The 18,360-nt window shown below is 36.8% G+C and overlaps 1 protein-coding gene across 3 annotated transcripts in view; it reads right to left on the minus strand.

The window, feature by feature from the left end:
- The window catches only part of S1P (membrane-bound transcription factor site-1 protease), a 329,279-nt gene that overhangs the window by 213,015 nt on the left and 97,904 nt on the right, over positions 1 to 18,360 (minus strand). For all 3 annotated transcript variants that reach the window (XM_067145648.2, XM_067145647.2, XM_067145649.2), the window contains exon 5: positions 10,732 to 10,952. In XM_067145648.2, coding sequence (XP_067001749.2) covers positions 10,732 to 10,952 — 221 coding nt within the window. The remainder of the gene's footprint in view (positions 1 to 10,731; positions 10,953 to 18,360) is intronic.

An 18,360-nucleotide genomic window follows, 5' to 3' on the forward strand; every position in this document is an offset into this window, starting at 1 on the left:
CATATGATTAAACATTGATACAAAAGAACTTAATGGCCAGTCATTTGTCTCTGTCAGTTCAGCAGTAGGCCTACCACACTGATCACTGCTTTCATTTGAATTATCGCCTTGCGCCGCCAACTTCCCTGCCTTGCTACCGGCGTGTCGGAATTCTAAGTGACGTCATCTTCACTGCTATCTCTTATCAGTCACGTCAGCCATGCTTCATTCTCTTTGAGCCATGCACTGCAATCAAGAGCATACGAGATCCCGTCTTTTTGAACCTTTTAAAAATACTTTTGTTCCCGACTATAGAGTCTAAACAGTGTAAATCTATTCCCAGATGGTCTCTGATATTCCCAATTGGTGTATATGTAGCACAAGCCACTCCTTCCGAATAAAGCCGTACTGTAGAAGGCATGCCAAACCATCAGCTGATAACTAGCGTATGTTACGAGTTGTACTTCCGAATGTAATACATAGTAACTGGAAACATTCTTTTGATAACTGCGGCCGTTGAAACACAGACCCTTATTTTTAAGTATATTTCATGCTTGTTCTCTACATTTATCACATCAAGATTTGCGTAAATAGCTGTCCATGAGATAAGACAGACCACATTGTTTAGGTTTGGTATATTATCGCCCTGATCGTGCCAAAAGTTCGACGGGGAAAAGAAACTAAATAACAGGAAAATATACCGCATTTATGGATATCTACAGGTGTGGTGGTAATGTGTTTTACTATCATGATGTTTAATTTTGTACGTTCGTTGTCTCTTTTTTTTAATTAACGCATACCCTAGTATGTTTTGTTTGGCGTCTCCGAAAATCGTTTAAAGTATGTGGGGAGATAAAATTATTATTATTTGTTAGGTACGTTGGCAAGTAAAACGATCGTTTTAATTGGATAGCTTTTATCGCGTTTTAAACCTAATTCTCTCCAAATATATACCTATAATGGCCCAAGTTACAAGATATTAAACGACCACTTTCTTAATGATCTCGCCTGCTGTATAAATAGCAACAACCATGAATATTTCTCAACTAAAGTAAACTCGTTTCCTCATCCCGAGGTGATACAGCTCTTTTTAGACACACCCCCAGTGGAGGGGAGTTACAGGCACCGCTGTCACCGCATATCAGCCTTCCTGCTATTCGTAAATCTCTGGCAGTACGATACCGGGAATAGAAGTCAGACCCCCGAAAACAGCAAATAATTGTGCTAGCCGTTACATTGGCGGACATTATTAACTACAAAACACAGACATAGCATGACTGATGCATGCTTGCAATGCGCAGGTTGGACACGAAGTAGGTGGACATTTCTTAACTACGAAACACAGATGTACCGCATGGTTCGACTAGTTTTTCACTGCATAGGTCGTACGGACAAAACTATTCACAAATTTGTGCAATGTCATCAGAGCTGATAAAAGACTTGTACCCGCTTCAAAGTCGAATCTTCATTGTTCTCTGACGAATTACGTTGGGGGGTCTTATAGGCAAGATTTATTTTTTCATTTTCGTCTCAAAAAGTCAGGGGGGGGTCTAATACACGAGTAAATACGGTATGTTCCTTTTACCCTTGTCATTCAGTCTTATGCCTATTGCTCAAGGTAAAATGTTTCGTAAAATTTGTTGTACAATTAATTTTATAAAAATTTGGTGAAAACAAGTTGTATTGCTCACCGTAAAATTATTTTATAAAATCTGTGGAAGCATCAGGATTGCCATTTATGAACTCACTTCTGAACGAAGATGTGTATGTGCTGCCATCTATCGATAAACTTTTAAACCAAGAATCAGCTGTTCAACTTACAGTGTGTTTGAGAGTATAGCTCCAACAAACAAAGCAAAACTTGCTGCTTTAGCTGCAATTATATGTCGTACAGTGGTAAGAAAGAAGAAAAGAAATGCCAGGAAATGCTAGACTCGGGACTGGATCAAAAGAAGAGAAGAAGATAGAGGATTGCTGTCCTTGGTCGAAAATTAGTTGAGGTTAGAAGAGCAGCATTCATATAGGAATTCGGCGATTGTGTTTTCTGCCTCTCTTGTTGCATTTCTGGCATGGTAACGTGGTGTTTTAACTTAGTACAAATAAGGATATTTCTGGTATTCCTCCAGTAAAACACTAACAGCTTCCTTAGTCCACTCGGATCCTGCCATTTTAGGAAGAAGTGTTTGTTTACAATCGAGCTTCACAATCTTCTCACGACGTAGCGCCAGCATCATCGTGATATCAGCTTCGCTGATTGGTTCGTTTCGTAAAATTAATTTTACGGAATAGAACATGTTCTATTTTATGAAAAGTTTTATCAAAGGTTTTATAAAACTTGAATTTGACTGTGAGCAATAGAAATTTTATAAAATGAAATTATTGTACAATAAATTTGACAGAAAATTTTACCGTGAGCAACAGGCATGAGTGCAACACATTTCTGTAAACATTCCCTCACTTTCTTTTCCTTCACATTATCTACATCCAATTTCTTTACTTTCCTCCCTTCCTTCTATTTCTTCAACTTCAATAAGCATTTTATGACCACAGTGGAGTCCATGTCTCCTTTTGCAACAAACCGACATCTAGTTTCTGAATCTCTGCCAGTATTTTTTGTAACCATGGGATAACACCAGTTGGAATTCATTGGAATTCTCTTATTTGATTGTATAAACATTTTATTCTGTTGGATTGAACTTTTGGAACATATTGTAGTTTGGAAAGAATTTTTTCAAATTTCATAAGCTTGGACTTTTTCAGAACATTTAATTTGACTGTTTAAAAGGCTCTTATTTAGTTGGTTGTATCAGAATTATTATTTAATGTGGATTTCAACATTTTCATCTTTGGTCAAATTATTTTGTAACATCCTATACTAACACGCGCAGTTCTGGAAGCACGTTTACTGCTTCACAAGACCAAACTTTCTAGAACATTTAATTCCCACAGCATCAGCAGGAAAGGAGAGACATTTAATTTGTTAAAATAAGCAAATTTGTAATTGGTGAATATAAGATCCTGAATGTGAATTCTGCGATCTTACTGGTCTCCTTTTGTGCTTGCACCATTTCCTGTTTCTCGAACTTCACCACTACTTCAGTAGGAACGAGGAAGCATCTGTTGTCTTTGCCGATTGACCGTCTTAGCGAGTGGACGTGCTTGTGCCGAGCTCCCACCTTCATGGGAACTTTTTCTTTCATGTTTTGTTGCAACTTCACTTAAAATTTAAATGTAAAACTTCCTTTAATAATGCAGAAGTTTGCCCTTGGATTTTACGTTTATCGCTAATCTTTTAATTTCAAATGAGGTAATTCTTCAACTAACCTCACTTCAAGTTTTGTTGGATCTATAACCCCTTTTCCTAACCTTATCTTGTATTAATTTTAATGCCGACCATTAATTCTGCTTCACCTTACATATGTAATTTCACAGTAAATCTCTGATTGTGTAGAACGGAACTAGCCCTCCGTTTCAAAGACTTGGATCGTCGGAATAGGTTTTACATGTTTTAATTCGGTGCCAAGGCATATGTAACTCCCTTAAATTTTGTTTTAGCATGCTGCGCAAGTGTCAAGGTATGTTCAACAACATTTACTTATTTCTGTTCAATTATGTTATTAGAGTTTGTTTAATCTTTTGAAATTTGAATATGTTACTTTTAAAAATAAAATATTTTGTTCTTCTAGGGAAATTACCATCTCTGAATCTTTGGCCACTGTAGGCTACGTTCTGCTACCTCGTAGAGTTTCCAGCCGCTTCCTATATCCTATCAGTAGACGTCATGTTTTTTTTTTTAAATTTGATCTTATGAAGTGTTTTAACGATTTAAAAAAATTTATTTCCATGTTTCAAATTTCTTTTCTTAACTGTTTATGTTTATATGACCAATGGAGGTTACAATTGTGAACAAAGTATTAGGAAGGTTTAAATTCTGATCAGTGTAAAATTCTACCAGCTGAATTCCACTGTCATTCCTTTGTCCAAGTCTATGTTTCCTTATTATATTATCTTCCCGTCTTTAGATTACCACCACATTCCAGTCTCCCGTCGTCATTAAGTTTTGATCTCCTTTTACATATTGAGTTAACCCTCTCACTACTGGTGTACATGATCATGTACATCAATTTCTACAGCTATTCTATTAGTGAATATGAAGTATTAGATATTTTGACTTCTGTTATCTGCAAGAATGCACTTCCGTCTTCACTATTGTCCGGTTGGCAACCTTGGCAATCGACAGCGCTGATGTATACAGTCAGTTGTTTTCAACATGGCAGACAGAGATCCTTCCAAACCAGGTTAGTGCCAAGTTTATTCAAAATTACCTATTTAAATATCTTAAAAGTTTACAAATTCCCAATGTAATTTGAAAATAGAATAGGTGTTTCATATTAGAGCACCAAGTTTTGAGATTAATTTCCCAACCTAGATTGTATACCAACAGTCAAACTTCAATGTACATTTTCGTGTACATTTGTACTCAATGGGTGCAATTATTAGAGCTATGTTCAGTGCTCCTTCGTGATGTTTATTTTTATAATTCGCTACCATTATTGACATTTATTGTTGAAAATATGTGAGTTTATCCATTATTGTTTACTTACGCATGTAATACATGTTTATTAGGTCCATCATGGCGATCAGCTTCGGAACGTGTTGGTATACATATAGAGAAATCAGCTATGCATCTACTTGATAAATTGGTGAGTGGTGAATTATCCGATTTGTCTGATTTGTCGGATGATGGAGACGGAGAGGAAGATATAGCAGGCATTCACAATTCAATTGCACATATTCCAGGTGAGTTCATTCATTTATTTTTTCGTTTTATCGTAACAAATGGTAATTTTTGTGAGAAGGTGTTATGTGTAATTATGGTGTAATTATAAGCGCTATGAATAACACGTAATCAGCTGTGACCTGTAGTTGAGGACCAACCCTAGCATTTATCTGAACTGAAAATGGGAAACCACAGGAAACTATCTTCTGGCTTGCCGTTGGGTGAACTGGAACTACCTCGTTCCTGAATTGAATGACATAAGCGGGAATTTGTAAATGTTCCTAAATATAACAGCCAAGAAAGTAAAATAAGAATAGTGATATTATTGTATCTGCTTTGTTTGTGTATTATCAATGATATTTTATTGTTGCAGTGGACGAGTTGCAAGCGGAAGATGACGAGTCGGATACTTCGTCCGTAGACCATATGGTGGCAGGTATGGATGGAGAACAACTACATACTGGAGGAGATGACCAGCTGTCAAGAACCCATGAAAGTGTCGGGAATACAAATTCCACCGTTACACAATCTGAATTTGAAACGCAGTTCGTTGTAACAGCAAAGAAATACATCAGATGGCGTCATAGTACTATTGATCCGCTTCCTGATGATTGGGAACAGTTTGATATGGAATGCAATGTAGTAATGGAACCTGTAGAATATTTCAGAAGATATATCACTGAAACAATTTTAGGAGAAATAGCAGAAAAAAACAAATATATATGCCCTTCAAAAAGAAGATAAGAATTTCAAGCCCACTAATAATCGAGAAATTGATGTGTTGATAGGACTTCATATATACATGGGTTCACTTGGATTTCCCCGAATAAGTCTCTATTGGGATAAAAGTTTTGGTATGTCCCTTTTCCAGTCTTCTATGACAAGAAATAGATTTTACAGCCTGCGCACAAACTTGCATGTTGTAAACAATCTTGAACGTAATCCTGAAAACAAGGACAAGTTCTATAAAGTGAGACCAATTTACGATGCTGTTCTAAAACGATGCAATGAACTTGTTCTGGAGAAAAGGCTGTGCGTTGACGAACAGATGGTTCCTTTCAAAGGACACTTTTCTGCAAAGCAATATATGCGTGGAAAGCCAAACCCTTGGGGTATCAAGTTATTTCTTTTGTGTGGGGAAAGTGGATTGGTATACAATTTTTTGATATACCAAGGAAAAACCACAGAATTGAATCAAGGACTGCAAAATAATTTCGGCTTGGGGCCAGGAGTTGTAATACAACTAAGTGAACGCATTCACACTCCACATTCCCATTTGTATTTTGACAACTTTTTCAATTCATACCACCTACTCCAAGTCCTGAAACAAAAGGGAATTTTGGCTGCAGGCACCGCACGGGTAAACCGCTTCTCAAATCCGCCATTTTTACCTGAAAAAGAGTTGAAGAAGAAAGAACGCGGTTTCCAGGAAGAGGTCACCAGTAAAGACAAAGACGTTGTTCTGGTTAGGTGGTTCGACAATAGAGCAGTGACACTAGCTTCAAACTTTGTTGGGATAGGAGTCAGTGATGAAGTGAGGCGATGGGACAAATTTGAGATGAAATATATTCAAGTAAGGAGACCTGAAGTTGTGAAATTGTATAATGGTTCGATGGGTGGAGTCGACCTCTTAGATTTCCTTATTGGTTTGTACAGAATATTCATTCGATCTCGGAAGTGGACGCTTCGAATGATATTTCACGCTATTGACTTGGCAATTTGTAATAGCTGGTTGGAGTACAGAAGAGATGCAGAGACACTCAAAGTCCCATTGAAAGACTGCTTGGATTTACTCCATTTTAGACTAGCCATAGCCAACTCCTTTGTGCAAGAAGGCAAGACCTTCCCTGAAAGAAAGAGAGGACGGCCAAGTTTGGATGGTGATAATATGCCTGTACCAGCAGCACCAAAGAGAAAAGTGTCTGAAAGTCGGCCCTCAACTCAAGTTCGACACGATACCATAGATCATCTTCCAATACACTCTGGTAAAAAAGAAGCAGGAAGGTGTAAAGCCATCGGTTGCAAGTGTAGGTCTCACTTCCTCTGTGCTAAATGTGACGTCCATCTTTGCTTGAACAAAGACCGTAATTGTTTTGTTTATTTCCACACAAAGTGAACAGTTTTGTGTGTTTCACTCAGTTTCCGCATCGTGCATACGCTGTAAATACTTTGTAGTGTTTTATGACTCGAATGTTCCTCAGTTGTAATTCTTTATGTTTGATTATGAATCAATGGTGCATTCACTTTTTACTGAATTGAGCTAAATTTAACTTGTAATGTGGTAAATATATAATTTTGTGAAAATTAATAGCATACTGTATTTATTTCCAAGCCTTAATTTTGAACACTGCAGGAAACAAGTACAATCTTAATTTTGGTTGAACTGACTCCTTTGAATACATTTGTACATCATCATGTACAATCTGGATTTTCACTTTCGAAATCGATAAAACCTAATTTTTTGGTATTTTTGCCGTCTTTGGCCTGTTTTATTCACTTTATGTAAAACTTTGAATTTTCCTACAATTTTTTCATGTTCTGGTAGTGAAAGGGTTAACACTTCTTTTGATTTCCCCATAATTTGCTGTACTGTAGGTATGTACACCTGTACTATTGTGGTGGGCATTGGTTATGTGTTTAATCTGACAATAATCCATTCACTAAGCTGATTACAATCTGCTACTTGATCTTATAATTTTGTAGTTGCCAGACAAGAACTCCGGCTCTTTCCCTCAATGCAACTCATGTATACCAATCCATCCAACTTTAGTCTAACCATTTTATTTTTCAGATTCTTTGAATCTAGCATGATGATGCAAACTTCTAAAATTCTAGGCTCCTACTTGCAGAATATCAGTATTCATGTTCATTATGATAGGCACCTCTCATGGAGTCCTCACATGGAGATCTGAATATGGAACTATTTTACCCAAGAGGAAGTCATCCATCAGTACATCATACAATTATACAGAGTGAACTGCATGGCCTAGAGACATACAGTTGTAGTTTTCCGTTGCTTTCAGGGGCCTGTTCCACAAAAGTATGGTCTTGTACATTACAAGTAAATTCTCTAGTAACTTGTACAAATACCAGAGTTTCTGTTCCACAAAAGAATTTTCTACAGTTGTACTTTACTACTCCATACTTACAAATTACTAGTAAATTTTTATAGGCGTGTTCCACAAAAGTACTAGTACTTGTAACTTACTAGCGAAATGAGAAGAATTCTCTACCAGTGAAAGGACAATAATATATAAATGTACTAGTCCTATTTAAATACGCTTATTTTGGATACATTTTGATAAATATGTGGTCTAGCAGTAGTGATAGTGATGGTGATGAAAATGAAAACTATCGTCTGTACAGGGAAAGAATAAACTTCCAGTTTAACACTGTATTTGAATACAATGAACGTTTTAGGTTAAGCACAATACAAGTGGAAGAACTTTTGATAGATATTGGCCATAGCTTAAAATATCCTACGAACAGAAATAAATCTCTCTCTGCTAAACAACATTTACTAACAACATTACATTGGCTAGGAAATGGTGGTCAGTACCATGGTACTGCAGATATGCTTGGGATGGCAAAATCTTCGGTCTGTGGTAGCTGCAATAAATGATATAAAATTTCCTCAAATTGTTTGTTGGCCTGAAAATGCTGAAAAAAACATATTCCAAGAAGGACATTCCTGGAATCATTAATGAGCAGAATATCTCTTACGTACGTCCAACTTTTCCCCTCAAAACCTCCATGAGCTTTTCCCAAGTCAAATATTTCCATCCAACCATTTATTTTGTCTTGTTTTTTTCAGACTCTCGCTGAATCCACCGAAACGAATATCTTTCCTACCTTCTATTTCCTTCAAAATGAATAACTTTGTTTCTCTTGACATCATTTTAACAATTCATGCAGAGTTTGCAATTTCGTAACAATTAAGTTTGGCGGCCGAATATCGTTATTAGCGGCATCTGATTCCTAATGACAGACCAAGGTAGGTATAATATGTTAGACTCTCGTAGAACATACGCGAGGATCGCGGAAGAACAGAATGGGCGATAATAACGGAGTAATTTCCTATCATCAAAGAAATAAACTGAAAAATAACATCGTAGCATTAAAAAATTCACAGGAATATTAGTTCTTTCAATCTTTGCTGCATAAGTTACAGTAAAATACGATATTACGATAAATGAGGCAAGCATAACCTAATTCAACGAATGGAATACTAGGATAAACAGCTGATTCATGCTATGACGTAGTATGTTTATTGATATGTCGTCACTTGTAAAACTTGTAACAATTCACTGGTAATATACAAGAGACTATCAATCTTTTGTGGAACAGAAATGTACAACTCCATACATTACAAGAACCCACACTAGTAACTTGTAATGTACAAGACCATACTTTTGTGGAATAGGCCCCAGCTGTGTAATATACTGCTGGCCATTAAATGTTCAACACAAAGAAGGATGGGCCTGATGGACCCCAAATGCACAGAGCAAGGTAAAACAATGACGTGATTGGTTGTTCAACTGTGTGGTGTGACAATGGCAACACTGATGAGCGGTATATAAATGAAGGTAGGAGAGCCACTGAGAGGCAGTAGCATTACGTTTCCTTGTCATTTGTGTGCACAGATGGAGTTAGTATGTCACATCAAAGAACACAACATACAAACAGGTTTGCGCCTTTGATCACAAGAGAATCATGGCTTATCGGGATTGTGGACTATCTTATAACAAAAGTGGTTTTTGCACAGGAAGAAGTGCAACCACAGAGAAGCAGATATGGGTTCAGTAGGTCAATGAAAGATGGGCTGAGCAATGTGCAGGAAACCAAATCACATCACACCAACGAGTCTAAGAAAAGATATCTTGTTCTCATGGCAATTACAGACCATACAGCCACATCCAACACCCAGGATTTCAGACATGTGGAAGATCAATCTGTCTTCACATGCATGGTTCATCATTGTCAGCAGCAGTGGGACATCTTGTCTAGCCATTCATTACTGTGTGTGCCACAGGTTCCTGCAGCTGCAATAGTTTGTGGATCGTTGGGCCTGGAGGAACGAATGGCATGCCACCTTCTTCTGCTTCTGCCTGCAGCATTATGATGTTCACATCTGCATCTGGTGGCACCAAGGTGCACGTGTGGCTGAGTCCTGCATTACGGACCATCATAACAGCCTAGCACCAGAGTTATTGTATGGAGTGCCATCAGGTCCCGCTTCTGCCTATATCGCATTGCTGGTATAATGGCCAGCAACTGTTACATCATCGAGGTAATTGAGCCTGTTGTTGTCCCCTACCTCTAGTGCCAGCCTGGGGCTCTGTACCAACAGGGCAATGCACAACCGCGTGTGGCATACATCGTCTGATGGTTCCTAGATGAGCACTATGTCTTATTACTTCCTGGCCTGCATATTCACCAGAAATCTTGCTCATCGCACGTGTGGTCCACAGTCGGACAATGAATGGTTTGCTACAGGACACCCACAGCTACAATGGACGTACTTTGGCCACGCATCAAAGTAGTCTGGGTGGAGATAACCCAGACAAAGATACGTCTCTTCCTCTCAGTGCCACATCGTGTAGCAACAGTTACTGCACCCATGGTGGGGTACCATAATCCTGATTTTCCCATGTTCTGTAAGTCATACTGAACTGCAAGAGTAATTTTGTCACCTGTGCATGACGGGTTATAATGGCTCTTGTCCTTCTTGGCGTTACAGTGTACGTGATTGCGATGTATTATAAGATCATTCCAGCCAACTTATAACATCTTATAACTTTTGAATGGGTGCTATCCACTTATGATAAACCATTTATTGGTCAGGTCTCTCGATAGATACTCATCCAAGTTTGGACCTAAGGTTTAGCTGCGTGATTTATTGGGAGCCAAAAGCCTCATCACCACAGCAAGGTCATATGGATCACACATTTACACCAAGGTAAAAATACTACCTGATTGTTGGTGAAGACTCGGAATACATGAAGTTCTGCATCAGGAGCAAATCCCAGACATTCTTGACTAGAAGCAATCACACCAGCCACAAATGTTCCATGTCCAAGTCCATCATCCAAAGTTTTCTCATTTGTCCAATTAGTTCGTTCTTTAATTTTCTTAAAGTGTGGATGAGTTTTTGCCAGACCAGTATCAAATACAGCTACTTTCACACCCGTACCTACAAAAACAAAACAATAAAATAATTAATTTTTGAATATGAAAAGAAAAATGGTAAGCTGGCTCATAACAATAAAGACAATGCAGATATTCTGGCTAAATATTTCAGCAAGCTTTTAAATTGTGAGGAACCTACAGAACTCCTTCATTTGGACACCAACACCCCAATAAAAACACCACCAGAGAACATCAATCCCCCCACAATAAGGGAAGTCTACCAAGCTCTGAATAAATTTAAAAACTACAAAGCGCCAGGAGAAGATCAGACCTTTGCGGAAATCTGGAAATAGGCAGGAACATCAGCAAAAGTTGCCCTCCATCAACAACTTGTCTCTATCTGGATTAAAGAAGAACTACCAGAACACTGGACAATAGCCCTCATTCACCCACTGCACTAAAAAGGAGACAAAACCGACCCTAATAACTACAGGGGAATCTCGCTCCTAGACATAACATACAAAATATTTTCACTAGTCATCCCTAATAGGATAAGTTTACAACTTGAGAAAGAACTAGGAGAATATCAAGGAGGTTTCAGACCCTGGAGGAGTTGTCCTGACCAGATCATGAGTCTTAAGTTGATAATGGACTATAACAGGAGAAGAAACAGAGATATAGTGATAACATTTGTAGATTTCAAGAAAGCTTATGATTGCATCCATAGAGAATCTCTGTTTAAAATTTTAAGACACCTTGGACTACATTCCAAATTAATAAACGTGATAAAATTGACTCTCACCAACACCAAATCAAAAGTGAAGTTTAGGGGTGAAACATCAGAGAATTCAAAATTAAAACTGGACTACGGCAGGGAGATGGGCTCTCACCACTATTATTTAATTGTGCTCTAGAAATGGTAATGAGGGAATGGTTTAGGAAATGTCCCCCTAAAATAAAGATTGGCCGAAAAATCAAAACAAATTGCCTGGGTTTCACTGACTATTTAGCATTACTAGCAGTGGACATAAAAGAAGCAAAACCCCAGATATCAGAATTTCAAACCATTGCAAATAAAATTGGCCTCAAAATATCATTCAAAAAAACAGAAATTATGACCCAAAAACCAACACAACTAAAAGAAGTTACCATAAATGGTAATAAAATCAAAATAGTAACTCAATTTAAATATCTTGGAGAAGTAATAACACATAACCTAAATGAAAAAATCTCAATCCAAACAAGAACAAATAGATTAGCTAAAGCACAAAAATTAACATGGGATATCTATAAAAAGAAATGTCTATCAATAAATACAAAAATTAAACACTACAACACAGTTATAAAACTGGAAGCTACATATGCAGCAGAAACACTTTTTTATCTGAATAAACAATCAAAGACTGACAGACTTGAGAAAATTTAAAGGAGGATTGGAAGAACCTGCATCAACAAAAAAATACTAGAAAGATGGACAGTGGCGGTTAATACCTAACAAAGTCGTGTACAAAGAGCTAGAACCCATTACAGATACTATGCGTAAGAGGAGACTGGGATTCTTTGGACATATCATGAGGAGGCAGGATTTGAGACTTCTGAAACAACTAGTACAACACAATCTCATCTCAAAAAATACCACAACAGGATGTAAATGGATCAAAGAAGTAAGAGAGGATCTGAAGGAAATAGGCCTTACAACAGAAGACACCACAAATAAGATAAAATTGAATACAAAACTCAAGAATACAAACCTAAGCTTTACCCTTACACAAAACAAACCAACAACATGCATATTTTCAACTGAGGAAAGGGCATGAAGATCGGAACATCTGAAGAAGTACTGGAAGGACCGCAAAGCCTGAACAATCCCTTCAAAGAGACCTGAACGACGGACTGACTAAAGTAATCCTATGTGGTCACAAAAGAAGAAGGAAAATAACGCACAACTCAAAGTACATAATCTTGATGCTTAGATTACCTTATAAGGCACGCAGAGTGGAGATTAAAATATTTTAAGGGAAACTGAAATTTGAATATGATCTACATTTAACTTCCAATACTACTACTACTACTACTACTACTACTACTACTACTACTGTTACTGTTTTTGGAGCGCCTCTAACCATCTCTACTTTTTTATTTTTTTGTGTTTAATGGCATTGTCCTATTTCCAAAAACAAAGTTAAAACTCGAAAATCATTTTCTGAGCATTGTTGGAACTGTTGCATGGGCTACATTGTGATAACATGCATCAAATGCACATCTCACTTCAGAAATATTTGCATTGGTAGTTTTAGGTGATTCATCCTATACAGGCTGTAACTGAAATTAATGAAGTCTGTTAAATTGATGGTAGATTAGGCCATTCTAACCAAATTACATCCAGACATTTTGGTCTATCTTTAAAAGGCAATGTTTCTAGGTTTTTGATAACTCTTCAGGGAGCAGTAGTAAACTACTGTACATCTGCAGAAGCTAGAGTGGGTTGAGATGAAGCAAGGACAGTGAGGGAAGTTGTTGCGTACTTCAAGAGTGACTTTGCCTGCTGGGAAGGGCACGGACGGGGGGTAGACAGTTGATATGACAAAAACACTGTCGTCTTGGAAAATCCCTACGTAAAGAAATTGGTATTGCTGTTGTTGCAACCTTACATGAAGAAATGGGATATTTGGAACAGTAGTACTGTACAGTCTCCGTAGTAAGTGTAGAAAATGTAGAAGTTATTGAGTGATAGATAGATAGATTACTCAACAAGATGCTTTATGTCACGCCGACACAGACAGGTCTAATGGTGATGATGGGATAGAAAAGTGCTAGAAGTGGGAAGGAAGTGGTCTTAAAGTACAGCCCCAGCATTTGCCTGGAATGAAAATGGGAAACCACAGAAAAACATTTGCAGGGCTGCTGACAGTTGGGTTCGATCCCACTACCTCCTGATTGCAAGCTCACAGCAGCATACCCCTAACCTTACGGCCAACTCGGTTGGTAATTGATTGTTTAATCAATTAATTATTATTTTAAAGGACAAAATCATTTTGATAATCAGTTCTGGTGTGGAAGTATGGTATATTTTGAAAATGTATGTTAATGAATTATCTGTCAAGCACTGTCCTACGTATATGTCACATGTGGCTCTACTGAGATTTATATGCAGGGTTCAATGGAGAATGACTAGAAACAAAATAAAAAGCTCTTCACTATGCAGAGCATTAAGGGATGAAATATAAGTAAATAAACCTCCTCTCTGTACTGAGAGTTATGGGATTGATCAGACGGTTAGACATTGGCCTTTGAATGCTGCATCCCAGTTTCAAATCTCGCTTAGTGCATGTGAAATGAGTGCCAGACACAGCAGAGGCAGGACAGAGATTTCTCCATGATTTTCTGTCACCCCTGTCAATTTAATTTCAGTAACACTCCACAACTAATCATTTCTCATCGCCCCGAAAGAGTTCAATGGGGTATCAGTCACTGAGTGATGCTCTTTTAAAAGCAGCTGTCATAACTAGGGAGAACATTAGAGCTATTTAAATCTGGCTGCTGGTGTTGTTATTCTCGTCTTATAGCTAAAATTTATTCTTTTAACCATTATGGTTTGATTTTGGTCCATACTGACTTAAACCTAATACACCACTGCAAATCACTGGTAAAGATCTATGTCCACCTTGTCAATACTATAAAATGTTATTTAATCTATAATAACAAAATACCGTACATGTTTCGAGATCTCACTTGTTCTCTTCATCAGCAACCAAACATTTACAATACACTCTAAACAAGATGTAAGTAAAATACAAGAAATGTTATCTACCTGAAACACTTAAAATTGTACTACTCTAAATAAGAATTAGGAATGATCAGATATGAAGAGACCTGTAGGTCAGCCTGACCATGGAAGAAAGACTGAGTGTTGCAAGGCTGAAGTTGCTAGGACACGTTAAGGTGACATGAACACTGAAGATGTATTTTGAAAAGATCATTCCAGGATAAAGACCAATTGGAAACCCTAGAAAAAGGTAGTTAGACTAGAGAAGAGAGGAAAAACATGGTATGCCTAGAGAGAAAAGCATACCAAGACCATAAAAAATGGAAGTACATTGTTCTTAAACATCCTACCTGGCTCACTGGAAGGAATTCATGATGATGATAATGAAATACAAGACTTGTCAACTAAATAAAATATATAAAATTACACAAAAACCAAAAATGTTTACATAAAATAAGCATCTCTCCTTAAAATTCTAATAATAAAACCATAAATAGTATGCATTTACTTTTCAATTTTTTTTTTAAAATTTCAGCTCCTCATGTTTGAAACTTCCTCTAAATGGCTAATCTCTTTTTGGTCAGGGGTGATTTAGCTTGTTGTACATGATGTGGCTGCTTGTATACGTATCAAATATATTGTGAAAACAAGCAGCTGACCTTGACTCATGATTGGATAATTCAAAGTTAAAAACTTCATGGTTAGTCTGTATTGAACTGAAAATTACAATAAAATAAGGTAAATTTAAGGGTTCCACCTTTTCAATACAATTCAATTATACTGTGCAAATATATCACAACATGTTTAATATGGTACCGGTTTCGACACTATGTTTGTGTCATCATCAGCCAATCATTAAAAAGAGCCAAAGAACAAAATATACAAGACAATATTCATACACATGACACACAATAACAAGTGTAACATTTAAAAGTTAAATAGTCCTTAAAGAAAAATCCACATTAAAGTTTGAAAAAACATAATTTTTCTTACTATAACGTATTTAAGACATGATAGTCTTGATTTGTACCATTACGCTAGTAATAAAATGGAAATATTAAGGAGACCGAAATAAATACAATGGCCGGCGGCAGTATCAAAATGGAATAAATAAGTACACAATGTCACTGAAGTCCAGATTAACATCATAGCAGAAGGCATAGAATCATAATGGCCATGCAAAAGACCATGAAATGGGAGCTGGATTGTAGAAAGAAAAAAAAGAAAAGAAAAAAGAAAAAAAGAAAAAATTACTTCTGAATCGCTTTTTCTGAGAGACACATGCAAGTAAGCTGGAAGGATAAAGATCACATTATATCATTGCTATAAAAGAAAGAAGCTCAACAAGAATCTTTATTCCAACTGTCGATATACAGCGAAAATTACGTGAAGAAAATTCCAAAATTCCAGATGATTGCTCTATAACATCGGAAGAAAACTAGAGCGCTACACGCAACTTTAGGCAATCCACCAAGAGAAGAGAAAGAATTAAAACAAAGCGCTTAATACTCATATTAGCCAAGAAAATCAGAGTCAATAATCAGAAATTGCATTTTCACCATAAATACTTGGAGAAATAACTATATTAGAGATTTAATGAATGGCAACAACATGTATTATTTCATACAAATTTTATCTTATGACTTCATGAACGAGATTGTCACCATGGAGTCCTTCCAAGATGATGGAATGGACTGCCCAAGATTACATAATTTAGCTCAAGATGATCGACCAACCTGATCAGAGATGACATTCGGAGAAACAGCAGCCAGCCACGAGGATCGCATGTAGCAGCCGAGAAGAAGAGACCATCCCAAAAAGATGGAGGAAGCGAGATGTTTCTTGTTTTTCAAAATTTTATGTATCATTTCGTAAAATAACTTTAGTAACTTAACTGCAAGTGTCATATAATCAATGTGTCAAATGTGATTTTCAAAGCTAACTTATTTCACGTAAACTTACGAATGATTAGTGTGCTAATCAATGTATATTGGCGTAGAAAGTGATAATGTTATAAGCGAATTCCAATCTTAGCCACAGTTTTGTTAATGCTATTGGAGAATGTGTTACAAGTAGATATATAGACCCCAAATCATATTGAAGGTATGGAGAGTATTGGAGAGGTTACGTGCTGTATGAAATTAAGATGGATTCAAGACATAGTAATGTTAACAGACAGGATGATGGCTGTATAATACAAAGGAGAAATAGATCCTATGTGAATTATGGGCTAGTGTAGAAGAAATAACGTCGAGGGAAGTTAAATGTTATGAGAGATATTAAGAATATATGAGATGAGAAATGCATAATCTACGAAGTGATAGGATTGAATAGAATAAATACAGAAATGTAATAGATATGAAGGTGTATTCGTCATCAATTGTGAAGAAAGGTGAAATAATTCTGATATTAGATGACACGAGAATAGGATTATTGCATGGTAATGGTTTTTGTCGAGAAGAGAGTATAATACTATGATTACAGCATATTCCAACCTTAAATAAAACTCTTAGTAATCTCCCTAATCAGCTGATAGCCTTCATATTTCAAATAGCTATCATGGTAATGAAATATGATAGGGTTAGTTGACACATTCAGAACTACGCTTTTCCAGAGGAAGTCAAGATCGAGGTTATGAAGTGATTCAATAAATGGCACATGTGAGCATATGTAATGTCAGCTTATAATATCACCACAACCAAGCTTGATAGCTGCAGTCGCTTAAGTGTGGCCAGTATCCAGTATTCGGGAGATAGTGGGTTCGAATCCCACTGTCGGCAGCCCTGAAGATGGTTTTCCGTGGTTTCCCATTTTCACACCAGGCAAATGCTGGGGCTGTACCTTAATTAAGGCCACGGCCGCTTCCTTCCCAGTCCTAGCCCTTTCCTGTCCCTGTGTCGGTGTGACGTAAAGCAAATAGCAGACATAAGAGATCATAACATCCTTACAGATACTGTATGGCCACATATGAGAACCTATATCCAAAACAACACTTTGACTTTACCCTTAAAATCCATGGATAAAAATAATTTAAATAACACTAATTTCCTGCCAGAGAATGCAAGAGATTCTGCCCAGGAAATTATGATGAACCACATGTACAGCTCCCTTATTGCTCAAATCCAACAAAAAAAACACAAATAGAGGCAATCACCATACCATAAAGAAGAAAAATGCATTCAAAACAGATGTTGCAACTTCCTGGATAACATCTGAATTGATAAAATTCGTTAAGCGACATAACACTCTTCACTCTAAACTTAAGATTGGGCAACACAAAGATAATATTCCCTTGAGAGAAGAATACATTAAATGTAGAAATTCGGTAATATTCCTAAAAAGAAAACTTAAGGCTAATTATTATTCAGAAAAATTAAACGTGCATGATAAAAATCCTAAGAAAACGGGGTAATTTTGAATGAAATTATATATAACAAAAAGCACAGCTCAGAAACTTGCAAAACTCTGTCAAGAGGTAACATGGTAATTAATGATAAACAAGAAATTTCTAATGAATTCAATGCGTATTTTACAAGCATAGCCAAAAATCTTGCATCTCAGATAATCACACATGATTTCACAGATCTGAATAGTAATCGTCAGCTTGAATCCCTTTTTTTGTATCCAACAGATAAAATGGAAGATAAATGTATAATTAAGAATTTAAAAAGTAAAAACATTATGGAGTAGATGGGATTACAGCTAC

Source organism: Anabrus simplex, chromosome 4, assembly GCF_040414725.1.
Source record: "Anabrus simplex isolate iqAnaSimp1 chromosome 4, ASM4041472v1, whole genome shotgun sequence".
NCBI classification, from domain to species: domain Eukaryota; kingdom Metazoa; phylum Arthropoda; class Insecta; order Orthoptera; family Tettigoniidae; genus Anabrus; species Anabrus simplex.